This window comes from Colletotrichum navitas, assembly GCF_030913465.1.
Source record: "Colletotrichum navitas strain CBS 125086 chromosome Unknown LY79scaffold_15, whole genome shotgun sequence".
Lineage (NCBI taxonomy): Eukaryota > Fungi > Ascomycota > Sordariomycetes > Glomerellales > Glomerellaceae > Colletotrichum > Colletotrichum navitas.
The window spans coordinates 239040-254532 of NW_026850561.1; the positions used below are offsets into that span (position 1 = coordinate 239040).

Here is a 15493-nt window from a genome sequence, read left to right on the forward strand (position 1 = left end):
AGACTCCAATCCAAGCGATGATCTTCTCCATCGCCAACCGTCAAGAACACGAGCCGTTTCATCGTCCTGGCCTGACTTGACATGCTGGCCTGAAATAAAAAAAATCGATCAAATCAATTAGCCAAGACACTCGAGTCGGAAGCTGGAACCGTTTTCCATGGCGGCCCCCTCAGTGCTGCATCGACTGTTTTGCCTGGCTTACAGCGTATCTGCATTGTCTGTTTGTCTGTGCCGCAGCTGGGGCCAGGATAATCAGGAGAGCCTGCATGCAGTAATTGAGATGAACTAGGTATGTTGGACAACAGGCACTCGAATGCCCATCAGAGACTGGCAGCATGGACTACGGCGATGCGACATGCGAAAGTCGGGTCACAAACATGCTGATTTCTATCGACGCCGGCAGCCATTGGACTGCAGATGAGATGGAGAGGAGGGTTAGTGCCAACGGCGCAGCGACGGGAGCAAACAGCGCGTCTCACACCTTCGCGTCCAACTAGAGTGCGAGATGCATGGCGCTGTCGTTTGCTGCCGTCAGCTCAGTCACCCTTTTATCCGCGAATCAAATAGGGCACAAAACAGCTCCTGTCGGGGGGAAGGGGGCCATCCTCTGCAGCTCGTCGACAAAAATCTCTACATCCATGTCAGAGACAAACCGCCGACCGAAGACGCTCGCAAGGCTCCCGGCAAACCGGTAGTGCCTTGGGGATAGGGAAACCAGCAAACTACGTCACAAAAAAGTACCGTGTTCGTCGACGCCTCCGGGCTGCATTGGAGCACGTCCATGATTCGACCGAAAAGACGGCGGACTGCTTGGGCGGATGCCTATGGGAAGTGAGCACTGCGAATGACGGACGACGAGTTGATGATGTGGCAGCCAGTCAGATTGGCAAGTGAATGCAGGCGGCTTCGATGTATCGGCCTTAAGGATTGGCGGTCAGAGGCAGCCATCTGCAGGGGGCCTATCACATCACCACCGCCACCTCACAGGGCAGGGCAATCGACTTCCTGTCGTTCGTGTCCGACTTTGCCTCGACATTGGACTGAGGAGTTTTTGACGGTTGATGTTCCGAGGGAGAAGAGATGTGGAGAAGCAACGGCAGCAAGGCAGATCGGTCGAAGCATGAGGCATGCGAGGTAGGTACCTAGGTACCTAAGGTTAGGTAAGTACCTGCCCACCTACATAGGTTATTACATATTTCCTGCACGTCTGGTATCCGATGGGGAAGGCGGCGCGTGGGGTACAGAGGGAACTTGCGAAGCAGAAGGTACGGGCAGGCAAACACGCCTTCCGAGAATATTACATCTGTACGACGTTCCTTCCCCCCCTCATTTCCTTTGCATCCCTCCCTGTTTGGCTCCCTACCTACCTACCTACCTGCCTACCTAATCACCAGCTTTTCGTTCCCTCCCCAACACTTGGTTGCTGACTATCACCTACCTGCCTAGGTATCTGTCTGTATGCAGAAGTATATACTTACACTGGGTAGGGGACAGAGTTGGTCGGTCGGTCTGCTCCAGACTGCGTCTGTCTACTCGATAGACCGAGCGAGGATCAGTTGGGTCGAGGTCCAGGTGGGCAATTGCAGCCAATGTTTTCGGAAAACCATATCCAACGTAGAATCAGATTGTTGCCTGGAAGTAGGCTTGACATCCGGCACGACGTTGGGTCGGATGAGTAAGACACGCCATCTCCTGCACGCAGGAGAGGCATCCATCTACTTGTCCTCTTCAAGCCAAGCCGCTTGTCCATGAGATCAGTTTCTGTCTCCTTTGTTGATCTAACTACCTAGGTAGGTAGTTACGTTACCGAGAAGTCGGAACTCCCTCTAACTGTAACTCCTTACCATCTTCTCGCCCGGTAACGTTCATCCTCTTCATCCTCGTTGCATCTCAGCCGACATCCCGTGAAAGCAATATCCGCCCGCCTCCCTCGACCAGGGTTCCTTTGTTTGGGCTGATCATGTCTAGCCGGATACCACAACGCCCAGCCCTGCCCTGCAGAGAAGAGAATCGCATCGATCTGCATCGAGGTGTGTGGCGCAAATTCACGACTGCCCAACCGTCAGGCCTGATTGGTGACTGTGCCCTCTCCATCTGCTCGTTTCCCGGTACGGTTTGGCAGTCATGATCGCGGGGAGGGTGGAGGCCATACATGGCTTGGCCTTTGATTGCCTCACTGTGCTCGAGGTATTGCCAACCTACCTACAATACATCTTGTGTGCCCGCCACGTACGTCCCCATGCCGACTCGTCATTCCCATAAGCTTCGTACCTACCCAGGTACCATATAGGTATGCTATTCTCGCACTTCTAGGTACATAGGTAGGCACCCTGCATTTTCCCATATCCCACGTACTCCTCCCCTCAATGGAGACGTCTGACAACCAACGCCTTGCCCATCGGTTTGACTTGGGACCCGGTCACTTGCCCTGTCTTGCCAAGCTGTGATCTGGCTTGCCATGCCTTATTTGGGTTCTCTCACGAGGGAAAAAAAAATCACATAGACCGTTGCCGTACTTGCCAAGCATATCTGGGTGGATTGGGTCAGTTTCCTCCTTCCCTCCTGCTTCTCCACTTCCGCTTCCTCCCCCCATTCCACCTCTCTCTCTACCGTGCCTTCTCCTCCGAGCCATCTTCTCCACAGTGCTCTGTTTTGACTTCATCTCATAGAAATTTACCTCTGGAACTTGTCCCTGCCTTCATCAATCTTTTCTCGATCGTCTGGGTCCATTCTCCGCCCCCCCTTCTGGACAAACTTCTTGTCCTGGGACCTCGACGCACCCAACAGATCGTCGAGTCTTCCTTCAGTATCGGTATCGCCCAGTAAGCCACACTCTCTCTGTATTGCTGCTGGTACTAATCAAGAAAAGGGCGTTGTTGAGTTGGCGCCTTCCGCTGCCTGGCTCGAGCCGGAGAGCCCTGCCAACTTCCGACTTCCTGCCTCTTTTCAATCTGCAACGCCTCTTTTCCGTCCAGTGTACACCTTTGTCGACTATACACCTCCTCTACCCCCTGGTCGAAATCCCGTGGCGCCTCGCAGGAACATCGCCTCCATCCGGACCCCAGTCGCCATCGACAGCTCGCGCTTTTTGTCCATGCAGCCTCCACTTCGACCGTTCTCGTCCGTGTAACCTCCTCCATGCTTCGCAGTGTCTCCTCCCTCGTCCCGACGACAGCCTTCTCTGTCATGCAGCTTCTCGGCATTCTATGGCTATCAGCTTGGGCTACCTGCGATTAATACACGGCCTTATCTGCCATTTGTTCCTGCCTCCCTTTCTTCACCTTCTCTCGCATACGCCTCCATCATCGACACGTCCTCCAACACCCGGTCTCTCCCACATTACAGAGGCCAGCGGCTTGTCGTACAAACTTGCCGCTTAGCCACATGCCATTCTGATCTGGGCTTTGAGCCTTAGAAGCCTGCCCCGAGCCTCCCAGCAGCTATCTTTTGAGGCTTTGCTTCTTTTTTCGTCACTCCAGCTCGAAAAAGTATCTAGACCTCGTTTGTACCACATTGGCTGTTTGTGTCACGACCACCGCCAGACCCAACGGGCCTCTACGACTCTCCTTTCGGGCCTACTTGATATACACTGGCTTGGTCGAGTCTTGGTGCTTTCCGGCCTGTATTCCAGATTCCGGGATACCGAGGTGGGTGATTGTTATTACTTCTTCCCACACATCCTGCCCTTCATTGCACAACACGCCAGAATGAATAGCCCTGACCTTCTTTTACAGCGCACTTTTGTCGAGTTTTTATACCCATATTCTGCTCATCACTATATTTTCTAAATCACCTTGGCTCGACAGGTCTGATTCCAAGCCATGGCCACGGTTAATGCCACGGTTCTTAGCCAGTACGAGATCAAAGTTGTGTCCGGTCTTGAACGAGTCGGGGCTACGTTGTCACTGATTGGCGTGACCTTGATCTTCTTGACCTACTGGAAGTTCAAGCGCATTCGAAGCGTACCGAACCTGTTTATTGTCTTCGCCTCTATCGCCAACGTCGGCGCGAGCGTGGCCTGCGCCATCGGTTATGATGGACTTGACCTAGGGCCCCAGTCTGCTTTGTGCCAGACCCAAGCATTCTTGCTTGAAATGTGCTTTTCCCCGTTTCTGTATCCTTCTATACCCCCGCTGACGACTATTCTCGACAGGTTCATGCAGTCCGATCCATGGTGGTCTTTCGCCATGGCCGTTAACGTCTACCTCGTCTTCTTCGCCGGCGCTAGCCCCTCCTCCTTTCGTCGTTATCTCTGGGTCTACTGTGTTGTCTGCTTTGGCTTCCCACTGATTCCCGCTCTGATTTGTCTCTTCCTCCGCCCCAACTCCCCGACTGACTATATCTATGGCGACGCGACAGTACGTAAACTTCAGCTTGATACCGACAAGTCGCTTTGGGGACAAGTACTAACTTGGTCTAGTTGTGGTGCTGGATAAACAGGAGATGGGCAGATCTCCGTATATTCACATACTATATACCCATTTGGTTTTGCTCTATCGGCTCCTGTGTCATTTACTTCGCCGTCGGCTACCACGTTTTTCATCATCGCAATCAACTTCACAATCTCACATTCAGCAACGCCGAGCGTGGTACCAGAGGTACGAATCGCTCGGGCGAGCGCGATTCTGCTGAAAAGGTATCCGACCTATCGCGCCAAGGCACCCGTGATGACTGTCCCCTCGTTGACACCCATCAGAACCTCGCAAGCCGCACCGAGTTTTATGGTACCGCCGTAACGGAGGTGGAGATAACCACAATGACCCCAAGACCGTGGACTGCCTACTTGCCCCCCACGGCCATCGTGAAAGGAGCAGCAGACGAGCAGCCCCGACACCAGCAATCATGGCGAACGAGCGAAGATGATGGCCCACCGAGTCCACGCTTCGAAACCACTTGTACATCCAACCCTCCTCCGCCAAAGGCACAACGTTCCATCTTCCAAAAGATCGGGGCCGTTTCAGCGAAGTTCTCCAGTAGGCTGGAGCGCCTGGATCCGGTGAAGCTTGCATATCTTCGAACCAGCTTCATCTTCACCATTTCCGTACTAGTGACTTGGACGCCAAGCTCCATCAATCGAATATATAACATGGTCAACCGCGACGAGTCCAACTTTGGTATGAACGTCGCCAGCGCCACGGTCTTGCCGTTACAAGGAGTCTGGAACGCCGTTATCTTTTTCATGACCAGTTGGACGGTTTTCAAACAAGAGTGGAAGGACATGCGCGGCCGCTCCCGGGTCCGGCTTGGCAGCTACGGTGAAGAAGGCTTGCATGGCGCCGTCAGAACCGATGTGTCCCGAGGCGATCAACAAGACCGCTTCAGGTATGGCCGTTACGGGCACACAAAGGCACTCGGCAGCGACCAGAGTGATCTTGAGCTGACATCCCACTCAGGCGGTGGCAATGTACGAGCGATGCGAGGATCGTTTAGCATATGATCGTCCAGCTGCTTGTCTATACTTCGCAAGGCTGCGATTTCGGGGAACGACGTTTTGTAAGAGGCGTGTTCTGCTTGTGCCAGAATGGTCCAGGGTATTTGATCGACTACTAGCTGGAGTCGGCAAAAGCTAAGTACAAAGATCTTTGGCAAGGAAAACTGCCATGTTCATATGTTTTGATGGGGAATCTTGGAGGTTGTATATTATCCGGATGTGCGGCGTAACTCGCATACATCCACCCATCTCTTATTCGCAAATTAATAACTAAAATAAAGCATCGATTTCGAGTGCCGCTGCATGCATTCAAGCCCACATAATCGCTAAGGCAAAGCACCCACTTTTCGACCACCCCTGCATTTCGACCACCCAAAAATGAAGCCATCACAACCACCACCACTTTATTCAATTAACTATCTATGACCTCTTAATGCCACAATAATACAGCTTTTGGCCTCACTAGGTATATCTAATGCGCCAGATTTATCTAGCGTACTTTTAATATTGCTAGCCTTAATCTAGGCTTACTGTACCTCTTTAATTATTATAAACTTTATGTTTAGATCTAGGGCAATAGCCTTCCTCTTCTTTAGGTTACTATTAGTAACTTAGGCTTAGAGGAGCTATATCTAGTGCTTAGCAGTAGCTAACTTTAAGGCCTACTCTTAGAAGCCTTTTTTTACCTTTCTAAAGAGCTAGCGTTATATAGTAATAGTTTAATCTAGCTAGCTAAACAGTTATAGCTAGGCATCTAGCTTTCTCCTCTTTCTAGGCGTTAACTACCTAACTACTAATAAAGTAGATAGCTAATCCTCTATATCCTAGGTACTTTTACTATTATAAGCACTATCTATGCCCTTATTAAGTAGTATTAATAAGGCTAGCTTATCTAGTAATAAATAAAAGCTTATTAGAGGCTTTATAAAGGTAATAAGCTATAACCTAGTGTATTTTTAGCTACTTTTAATATTACTAGTAGTTAATTTAGCCTAGTAAGCCTTCTAATAATATAATATAAAGTTTTTTTTACTAATAATAGTTAAATTATTTTACTATATAAGGTATTTAAGCTTTTTTTAATAAGCTACCTTAATAAGACTAAAGACTACTTAGTTAAAAGGCTAAAAGATATAAGAAGTATATAGTAATAAAAATAAAAAATAAATATTATTTATATAGTATAACTATATAAAGTCTATTATTATATAGCTTTTATATTTATCTAGAATAAGTAGTCTAGCCTAATTAGGTTAAAAAGGCTTAGTCTATAGTAAAAAGACTTTTTTTAGCTATTTAATAGTAGTAGTATTAGTAGTTTATTTATTATTTATTACTATAAATTACTACCTATTATATAGGCCTAGATCTAAAGGGAATTACTATTATTAAATACTTTTACCTTTATATATAACTAAGGGATAAATAAGAATACCTTTAGTAAATATATACTTAATAATAAATACCTAGGCTTATAATCTAGGCTACTTTTTCCTTACTACCTTTATTATAGCTTTACTTAATATTAGCCTATTATCTTCTTTACCTTTAAGGATACTAGTCTTATCTATATTATATTTATTAGCTAGTTTAATAATAATAATATAAGGTATAATAAAATATTTAAACTAGTCCTTAATAACCTTAGTAAATACTTTATTAATACACTTTAAATTAATAAATTAACTTCTTTAGACCTTAATAGATAGGTTCTTTTAAATAAAGCTATTTACTTACCTTTTACCTAGAGGCTAAGTATTCCCTATAGCTTAGAGGATATAATAGGTAAAGTCCTTTAGTTATTAATAGGTTAGTAGTAGCCTAAGGTCTACCTAGGCAGTTACCTAAGTAGCTAGGCTAGCCTCCTAGCTTATAGAGAGCCTCTAAAGGTCTTTAAATATATCTTGCTGTCGTTAGTGGCCTTTTCTATAGCTTAGAAGTGTTAATTATAGTATACCCTATTAGCTAGCAGTAGCCTAAGTAGATAGGCTATTTTTAATATCCTTAAGTGCTAGAATAACCTTATTTTTAGTATACTACTTTATTATATAATAAAAAAGGGATCCTAAAAAAATAATATAGATTAATAAAGAATAGAAATTATTGTAATAGTTAGAAAATTAGGTATAGTAGTTAATAGAGTGGCTAGGCGGCATTTTTAGGTAGTCGAAATGCAGGGGTGGTCGAAAAGTGGGTGCTTTGCCTTACCTGCAACCCGAGCCCGAAACCATCGTTGTAACTCGGCTCGATCATCGTCTCTGCAAGTGGCCTTCCATTTTGAGGACCTGTGAAGATGGACGACCGAGTCATTGCCATTGGCCAAAACACCATCATGGTGCGTGAAGCCGTGCCGTCCGCCATAGTCTGTTTTCTACACTCCAATCGAGAACAATTTGTATGTTATCAATGATGTCTTCAATAATGTTTCCAATGACTGTGATGCCATTAGACCTGGATGATAGCTGCTCGATCACTCCGTCGACCTTCGTATCAGCCTCTCTGGTCCAGCTGAGAAGTTCTATGATTCGCTCGATAAGGTAGGTTCTGAGAGCACGGTAGTAGATCCTGGCAATACTTACTGATGCCTTGACGGATAGAATGAAAAGCCCATTGAATACCGCTCGCTCTTGTCGATTACCGGTGGAAACACTGGGGAAACAAAGGAAGTTGACCGTTGCACCGAGATTTTTGCCTAGCTTGGCGCCGACTCGCAGCAGTTCCATAACCTCTTCTAATGGGGTCTTAGTCAACGTTGGTTTCTCTCACTCGTAACGAACTAAGAGGTCGAATGCTTTCCTTAAATTGACAACCTTGCGGACAAGGGGTCCAAGGATTGTACCCTTGCTCCGCGGGGTATTCACTATTTCCAGAGCTAGCCAGAGTAGTGTCACGCGGTCCCGTTGGAAAACGCCTCCCTGAACTGGTCGCAAATCTGTTAGCTGAAGTAGACTAATCTTCGAAGATAAACAGGATCTGCAAGATCCAGGCGTTTGTTTCACAAGACAGTCTTGTGATCAGTAGGACGGTGTGCGTAGATTTGGGGTCCCCGAATCCCCCTCTTCCTGGTAGAAGAGGCTACAGGAAAGATTACGAGAAAAGTACCGCATCTTTTTCTTGTGTGTATTATGATCTCAAGAGAGTAAGTTGATGGCATTGAGTAAAGTTCTCCAAACACTATTCGTCCAGCTTATGTCAGGGTCCTAGGCATTTATCATCCCATGGCAGGGCATATCCCGCTTCACCCGCCTATAACCCAGCGTCAATTTAGAATACCAAGTTAACACCTGTCTTACTGTACTGTCACAGTCAACTAGTCTATTAAGAGTTTGGTAAGTATGTTGAGGAACCAACCAAGGCTGAGGGGTTGGGATGGCAGCTTCTGGCCTCACTGCAGGTATGTGTAACTGGTGTAAGATAAGAAAGTAGCCAGGCCGCTAAAGGTTTTCTAGGATATAGAGACCATTTTAGTGTGAAGGCCGCCTCATTATATTGCTTGGCATCTGCAGGAACTTGGGAAAACGAACGACGGGCCCTGCCAGCCTAGCTATACGGGGGCTCTCGGATTCGAAGCTGCGGGTCGCGAGCCGCGAGGTCCCACAACTGCGATTAGGTGTAGCGGTTTTCTTTTTTCTTTTCCTATCAATGATTGCTAGCGGCTTTTCAGTGAAATGCTTGGCTTATTACAGAGGCAATTATCACGAAGATATCTCATACTTACCATGCATCCCTCGCATCTTCTTCTGCGGCCACCCGTCCGACCATTAGAGCAAGCCATGCCATTCGTATTCATAGCCAATCACGGTCTGAGTTTTGATATTCCAATCTCATAACTGGGTCGCAATGTGCCGGTAAATTCATTCAATCTATATCAAGTCTCTCAAACAGGGAACCTTGGCTACGCACTTTGGTGTGTACACACTTCAGCTCCCTTATCCTCAGGGGCGTAGGAAAATCGTTGTTCAAGCCGCCCCAGCAGCTGCGGCACCAGCGCCAGAAGACGAATTGTCCTTCTTGCCACTCTCGCCATCCTTCTTCCCCTTCTTGCCGTCGTTTTTCTTTGATTTCCCATCGTCGGCTGCAGCTCCGTTGTTCTTCTTCTTACCATCGGTGGCCTTTCCATCCGCTTTGCCGCCGTTGTTCTTCTTTCCATCAGTGGCTTTTCCATCTGCTTTACCGTTGTTCTTCTTTCCATCGGTGGCCTTTCCATCCGCTTTGCCGTTGTTCTTCTTCCCATCGGTGGCCTTTCCATCTGCTTTGCCGTTGTTCTTCTTTCCATCAGTGGCTTTTCCATCCGCTTTGCCGTTATTCTTCTTCCCATCGGTGGCCTTTCCATCCGCTTTGCCGCCGTTGTTCTTCTTGCCATCAGAAGCCTTTCCACTGTCGTCGTTTTCTCCTCCTCCTGCGGCTGGGTTAGCAGGTCAAAATCCAGTGTACTCTAAACATCTTAGAGTCCATACCAACTGTCTCATCTCTAGCTTGAAGCAGCACGGATTCCCTAAGTGATCTTATAGCCCCAGCGTTCCTTGCGACAAGGTCGTCTATCTCGTCTCTCTCACTGAGGGAAAAGTCTTCAAAAGCAGAATCATCGTTATCTCTTTCAACAATCATAGAGCTGTCTGTAATAGACCCAAGATGTCGTGCAAAATTGTCCCTGGAAGCAAGCAGGCCAGATTCAATGACAGCTGCAGCAGCAAGGCTGGCAAAGAGAAAAACTGAGACTGCCTTCATAATGCCGGAGTAAATATAGTCAGGCTGGAGGTTGTAAATATGGTTCTCGGTGGCAGGATGAAGGGTCAACAAAAGAAAATGAAAATGAGACGATTTATTTTGATTCAAGCAAGGACTTTCCGTGAAGGTGAATGAAAACAACGTGCCTAATTCAATCAAGAAGTTTGGTTCTCATTTGTGTGGCTTCTGGCTCTGAGGCCGAATGTCTGATGGGATTTCATTTTATTTATAAAAAGGCAATCCCCTTGATGAGGGTACTACTCAAATTACTTGACCCAAGTGTATTAGGAAAAGGGGGTAATGGTTTCTGAGTCCTTACTCCTCTGAGTACTCAAGCTGCCAGGCGGCGATACCGATAGCCGCAAGGATGGGCAAAATGGCGTTCCTAACCTCCGTGGGAAAATAGAGACAATGTGCGGAATTCCACAAAAGTAGGAGCTTGGTTCAAGTCAGAAGAACAGCGGTGTTCATCTGGTCCCATGTTAGACTGCCATCCCTTCTCTCATAGAGTATGCACGCACGTTAGCTCGGGGACGGAATCGCTCCCGAGAGACCCGCGTTGCAAGAAATCGGATGAGTAATGAGCCTGCCTGGACATGAAAGCAACATCCCAGATATTTTATTTGATTTCAGTACTGTAAACATCATCTTAGGTCCGTGACCAGTAGTCTAAACACTGGATTGTCTGCCCTTGCCGCCGGAAGGCAGCTCTATGCCGAGTTTTCCAGCACAGCCCCGATTTCTCCGAATATTTCCATGGGAGACTGCATCTGTTTGAAGCTTAGACCACCAATTATTATGGCCGCGGACAAAACCCGCCAGTGCCGAAGCCTGCCGCCTGAGACGTTGAGAGTTGCGGGTATACGACTTTAACCGATTGGCTTGGTGAATCACTTGTGCAAGTCAGCTCTCACAACTCATGACAGAGGGCTTAAGGAGTCTTCAATTTCTCGTTTCTCACCTCGTATTACTCCTGTAAACTTGAAGTTAAAGCTAGGCTCAGGTCGAATGAAACTTTCTCAATGCTACAATCTGAACAAGACAAGGAAGATAATATTGCCATCTCTCCATTCAACCTCTGACGTCCGTCGATTATTGGTGTGGTTCCACTCTGTAGCCTCGGCTGCGAAGTCGCAAGTACAGTTCTAAATCCACACAACGGCGAAGCTATCACCTTGTCCCTCAGCCTATATCTTTACCCATTATGAGTTGCGATGGTCATGGGTTGCGCTGGACCTTTTAGCCATGGAACCTGGAGACAATTTGTAGTCATACATATTCGTGTTTGTCAGAAACCTACGCTGTCTCATGTGGCATGGTCGGTGTGCAGGCTTAAGAATCAGCCCACCAATCAGGGTGGGTATAACCACAAAAATTAGCGCCTTTTCTGGTCATCGTACATCAGTTAGATCTTTGCTCATCCAGAAGTACCCAAAATTATGCAGTTGGCTGCTGCAATGCTTGTGGCTGTTGCTGGGCTTGAAGCTGGCTAATATCTTTTCATCCCGGATTTTCTTACCAGGTCAACGTGTGATTAGCGGACGCTTTATTACCAAAGCCGAAGTGACTAATGGGAAAAGTCAATGGAGAGCTCCTCTGTCTTGCTCAACTCGATACAGTGGTTGGATTATGTGTTCGCCAAAAAGCAAGGGTCGGCTTAAACACTGGGCTACCATATTCTTACAACACTCAGTGATTTCTTGTGACTCGTTGTAACACCAACACCGAGGCGTCCTATATCACCCGGGTTGAACAGCTCGAGCACGTACCCTCCCATCGCTAATGCCACAGGTCCGATTCCGTGTTCATAACGTTATGTTTTACGTTTCCGGCCTGAGAAGACCCCGTAAGTTATACTTTCTGCATGCGTGTCCATCATTTGGGCTTGCTCTAGAAACAGAACGACCGGCACAGCGCCCTGCCAACTTTGATGGGTTTCGATAAGTCCAAAGTCAAATCAGCCCAAATGCTTGGCGAGAATCAAATCTAATTACCAAGTACTTGACGAATATCTAGCTGCCAAGCGGGGGGTGATCCCGTATACACTATATCTTAACATTGCCGACTTCAAAAGTCTGTACCATGTTCTGTTCAAAGGGCGCTGAAAACTTGGTTCCAACCATCTTCACCTCAGAAGACTGTATATACCGGTCTCCCGACCCAATCATTGTTCTCCAACGCGTGACTACAGCACCATCTGTTGAGGCCTGAGTGAATTGGCTTAAGTCAAACTCAAGGTTCTGCGAACCGCCCCAGTTGACTGCAACAATCACCAGCTTCGAATTAGCACTGTCGTATGCTGCAACAACGTTATCAGCGCCACCATCCAGAATCAGCATGCCTTGGCGAATATGGCGCGCAAACTGCGCCAGCACAAAGTATTTCTGATTTGCGCCTCCCATCGTGCCCTCATCATTGTCAGCCTCGATAACACCCCAGCCTCCACCATCAAGGACCTGCCAGTACACCCAGCCTGTTGGCCTCAGCCACCGGAAGTCGAGGATGAGGTTGCTAGCGAGGGCCTCGCCTGTGCTGTCGCTCTCGGCGTACTCGCTGTTCCATAACCGTAAAGCGCGATCTACGGCGATCTTGAGGACCCCGCTCCGATCGCCATCGCCATACTGGTATCCATGAACGTTAATCCCCCCAGTCTGCGCAAGTGCATCACCACTCAGCCCCTCAAGGGTCTTGACAGCCTGATCGTAGGTGTTCTCGTCTGATGTAGAGATAAAAGTGGCTTGCAGTCCACGGTCGTTAAGCTGTGATCGTAGGGAGCCAATCATACTGTTTTGCGTCTCCCAGCTGATATGGCAACCCTCCTGCGTGCCATCTGCCTTCCACCAGTCTGCCGAAGGCTCATTAAACGGCTCAACTGACTCAAAAGTAATGTTCCAGTTATCTTTTGCATATCGAGCAATAGTTGCCAAGTACACAGCGTGCGTTGCAACGTTCCATGATTGGATATTTTCGTCGCTTTCGTCGGATCCGGACGGGTTGTGGTTGTAGAGCATCCACCACATGGGTGAGTTAGAGAAGAGCTCGAATTTATTAGCGCCGCGGTCATGGGCCTTCTGCATCATGGTACGTTGTTTTAAGTCGTTATTCCAGTTCCAGCTGCTTGAAGCCGGGTCGCTGCTGAACCAATCGACCCAATAACCAGTGACTTGCCTCGAGGGCTTTATTCTCCAGGAAGGTACCATGCCTTCACTGCCCACCTGCGTTGTGCTACAACCACCAGCGTTGTAGCGGACAATGTTGAAGCCGAGACCTGGGAGATCCACGCTGTTGAAGTTGACGGTATTGGTGGTAAAGAAGATGTCGGCGAGGTCATCGCGGTCTCCAAAAGCTTGTGCCCACCACGCAAGAGAGGTCCCCCAGCCTTCCCATACACCGTTGTTAGAATTGGCGTTGATGATGATTGTTGCGTCGGCTGCGACAAAGGGGATAAGTGCAAGACTAAGAGCTACGGCAGACAAAGCTTTAGACTGCATTATGAAGGGAAAAAAAAAAAACGAATGATCGAAACGAATGATGGAAACGAATGATGGAAACGAATGACTGTAATGAACGAAAGTCTGAGAAACATGAACTTCCCGAGTTTCGATAATCAGAACTTGGGAACAAGTATCACTACTAATATCTTTTGATTGATAGATGAACCAGGCCGGGTCGCAGGTTAGCGCGATTGATGTCGGTGCAAGGGTCATTCTCCCTGGCCTTGTGCGCCAGCCGTGGCACAAGGTAGACAGATGTTGCAAGAACCACGTGAGCCACTATTAATCAAGCCGTTAATTTATTAATATTGTGGTATAATCATGCCCTCTCGTTTTTCAGAACGTCAACCTGGGTATTTGAGCCAGACACCTCTAGAGATAACACTCACTATCGAGGCCGGTATTTTGAAACCTACAGTCTCCTAGCCGTTACAGAAATAGTGACTATAACAGGGGGCTGCGTATCTAATGGGTGAATCAAGGGGGGGCAGGTCAGTTGCAGGGGTTTTTGGGTTTCATATTGCAGAAAACACGTGCCCAACAGTAAGGCTTTTGTAGATGACGATAGATTGAACCTTGAGCCAAAATGCCTCAAACCAGTCTAAGCCTCAAATTAGCCAAGACCCCAAGCTAGCCAAGGCCTTAAAAGAATCAATCATATCGTATGTGTGAGCTAATCAACCACAAAGAGTCTATATATTTCCAAGACGGCAGGAAAAGCAATGACTACTGTCGCCAACACGATCCTGTTCATCATGTGCAGAATTTAATAGTGTATTATATCAGATAAGATCATCTCGTGACACATTCCCAAGATTTACACCAAGAACAGCCTAGATTCAATATAACTATAATTAACCTTCTCATTAGATACCTCTCGATAAAGCCTAGGTAATCATGCTCTGGCATACCCAGCAGCAGTAATTTGGGAGCCATCAAGTGGCCTTCGTTAAAATTATGTTTACACAGGATCTATAATGCTCAATGTTACATCAACTGTATCTCTATCATAGAAAAATGACAGGTATATATGTACTAGGCTCATGACATCCATAGTTCTTGTCAAAACAATGAACCTCTTTTCTGCCTGCTCAGGTTGGCGCTGCGTCCAAAATAGCCGCCAATCTTCACTGAGACCTCAGTGTCCTGGATATGCAATCAGAGACCAATCAATGCTTGAGAATGATTCATAAAATCGAATGGCTTGGCGTGCTGGGCATAATTCCTCCTGTCTCGAGCATGTGGGGGAAGGGAGAGTTGAGACAGTGACACGATTCATGTAGGTACATCGAGGTAGCGCGAGTCGACATCAAGGCATGCACACATTATACTGGTCTAATCGCATAGTTCAAACAAGTCTCTGGTGGACTTGAACATCCACTGCAGGAAAATTACCACCAACCAATAAAGAGGTGCTGTGCAATGACAATGAATCAGAGAAACCTAATCAGTTATTTCCTATCTATGGCGAATGCGTAGAGAATATCGTGCACCTCTTTTAAGGTATTGTGTCACCGAGTTCATGACAATGAGTAAGCAAAACATCGATATGGTGCTGTAAGAAGCGATGTTCGGTTCTGGGTTTTCGTTGATATTTCAGATCATGCAGCATCTTCTGAGATTGAGTCCACTCATTCCCATACATATCTGTTTGATGCTCGAATGTTGTATGAAGAATATACATTCCTATATGACAGCTCTCAGGGTAGCGGCTTTATAGGGCTTGATATTTCACATGTGTCGGTACTACTCTCCACCTTCGGATCTATGCATCTCAAAAGTCCGACTTTCATTCAAACCTCTTGTAAGTCACCCACAGAAAGCTACAGCTTCATGGAGA

At 47.2% G+C, this 15493-nt stretch overlaps 5 protein-coding genes across 5 annotated transcripts; 3 read left to right on the forward strand and 2 right to left on the reverse strand.

Moving 5' to 3' along the window:
• The first annotated feature begins 671 nt into the window (after nucleotides 1-671).
• On the forward strand, nucleotides 672-1821 carry LY79DRAFT_100727 (uncharacterized protein). Its single transcript, XM_060550621.1, has 2 exons — nucleotides 672-1134; nucleotides 1488-1821. The coding sequence occupies exons 1-2, from the start codon at nucleotides 845-847 to the stop codon at nucleotides 1750-1752; spliced, it is 555 nt and encodes a 184-aa protein (XP_060416531.1). The 5' UTR covers nucleotides 672-844; the 3' UTR covers nucleotides 1753-1821.
• Nucleotides 1822-2152: 331 nt separating this feature from the next.
• LY79DRAFT_577898 (uncharacterized protein) lies at nucleotides 2153-3130 on the forward strand (the record flags this gene model as incomplete). The annotated part of the gene is made up of 2 exons (XM_060559918.1): nucleotides 2153-2279; nucleotides 2670-3130. 2 exons carry the CDS (start codon nucleotides 2153-2155, stop codon nucleotides 3128-3130), a joined length of 588 nt encoding a protein of 195 aa, XP_060416532.1.
• Nucleotides 3131-3821: 691 nt separating this feature from the next.
• Nucleotides 3822-5437, forward strand: LY79DRAFT_511004 (G-protein coupled receptor; the record flags this gene model as incomplete). The annotated part of the gene is made up of 3 exons (XM_060554214.1): nucleotides 3822-4096; nucleotides 4154-4358; nucleotides 4421-5437. The coding sequence occupies 3 exons, from the start codon at nucleotides 3822-3824 to the stop codon at nucleotides 5435-5437; spliced, it is 1497 nt and encodes a 498-aa protein (XP_060416533.1).
• Nucleotides 5438-9390: 3953 nt separating this feature from the next.
• LY79DRAFT_577900 (uncharacterized protein) lies at nucleotides 9391-10159 on the reverse strand (the record flags this gene model as incomplete). Its single annotated transcript, XM_060559919.1, has 2 exons — nucleotides 9391-9836; nucleotides 9988-10159. 2 exons carry the CDS (start codon nucleotides 10157-10159, stop codon nucleotides 9391-9393), a joined length of 618 nt encoding a protein of 205 aa, XP_060416534.1.
• A 2045-nt stretch (nucleotides 10160-12204) lies between these two features.
• Nucleotides 12205-13650, reverse strand: LY79DRAFT_577901 (endo-beta-1,6-galactanase; the record flags this gene model as incomplete). Its single annotated transcript, XM_060559920.1, has 1 exon — nucleotides 12205-13650. One exon carries the CDS (start codon nucleotides 13648-13650, stop codon nucleotides 12205-12207), a length of 1446 nt encoding a protein of 481 aa, XP_060416535.1.
• Nucleotides 13651-15493: the final 1843 nt, after the last annotated feature.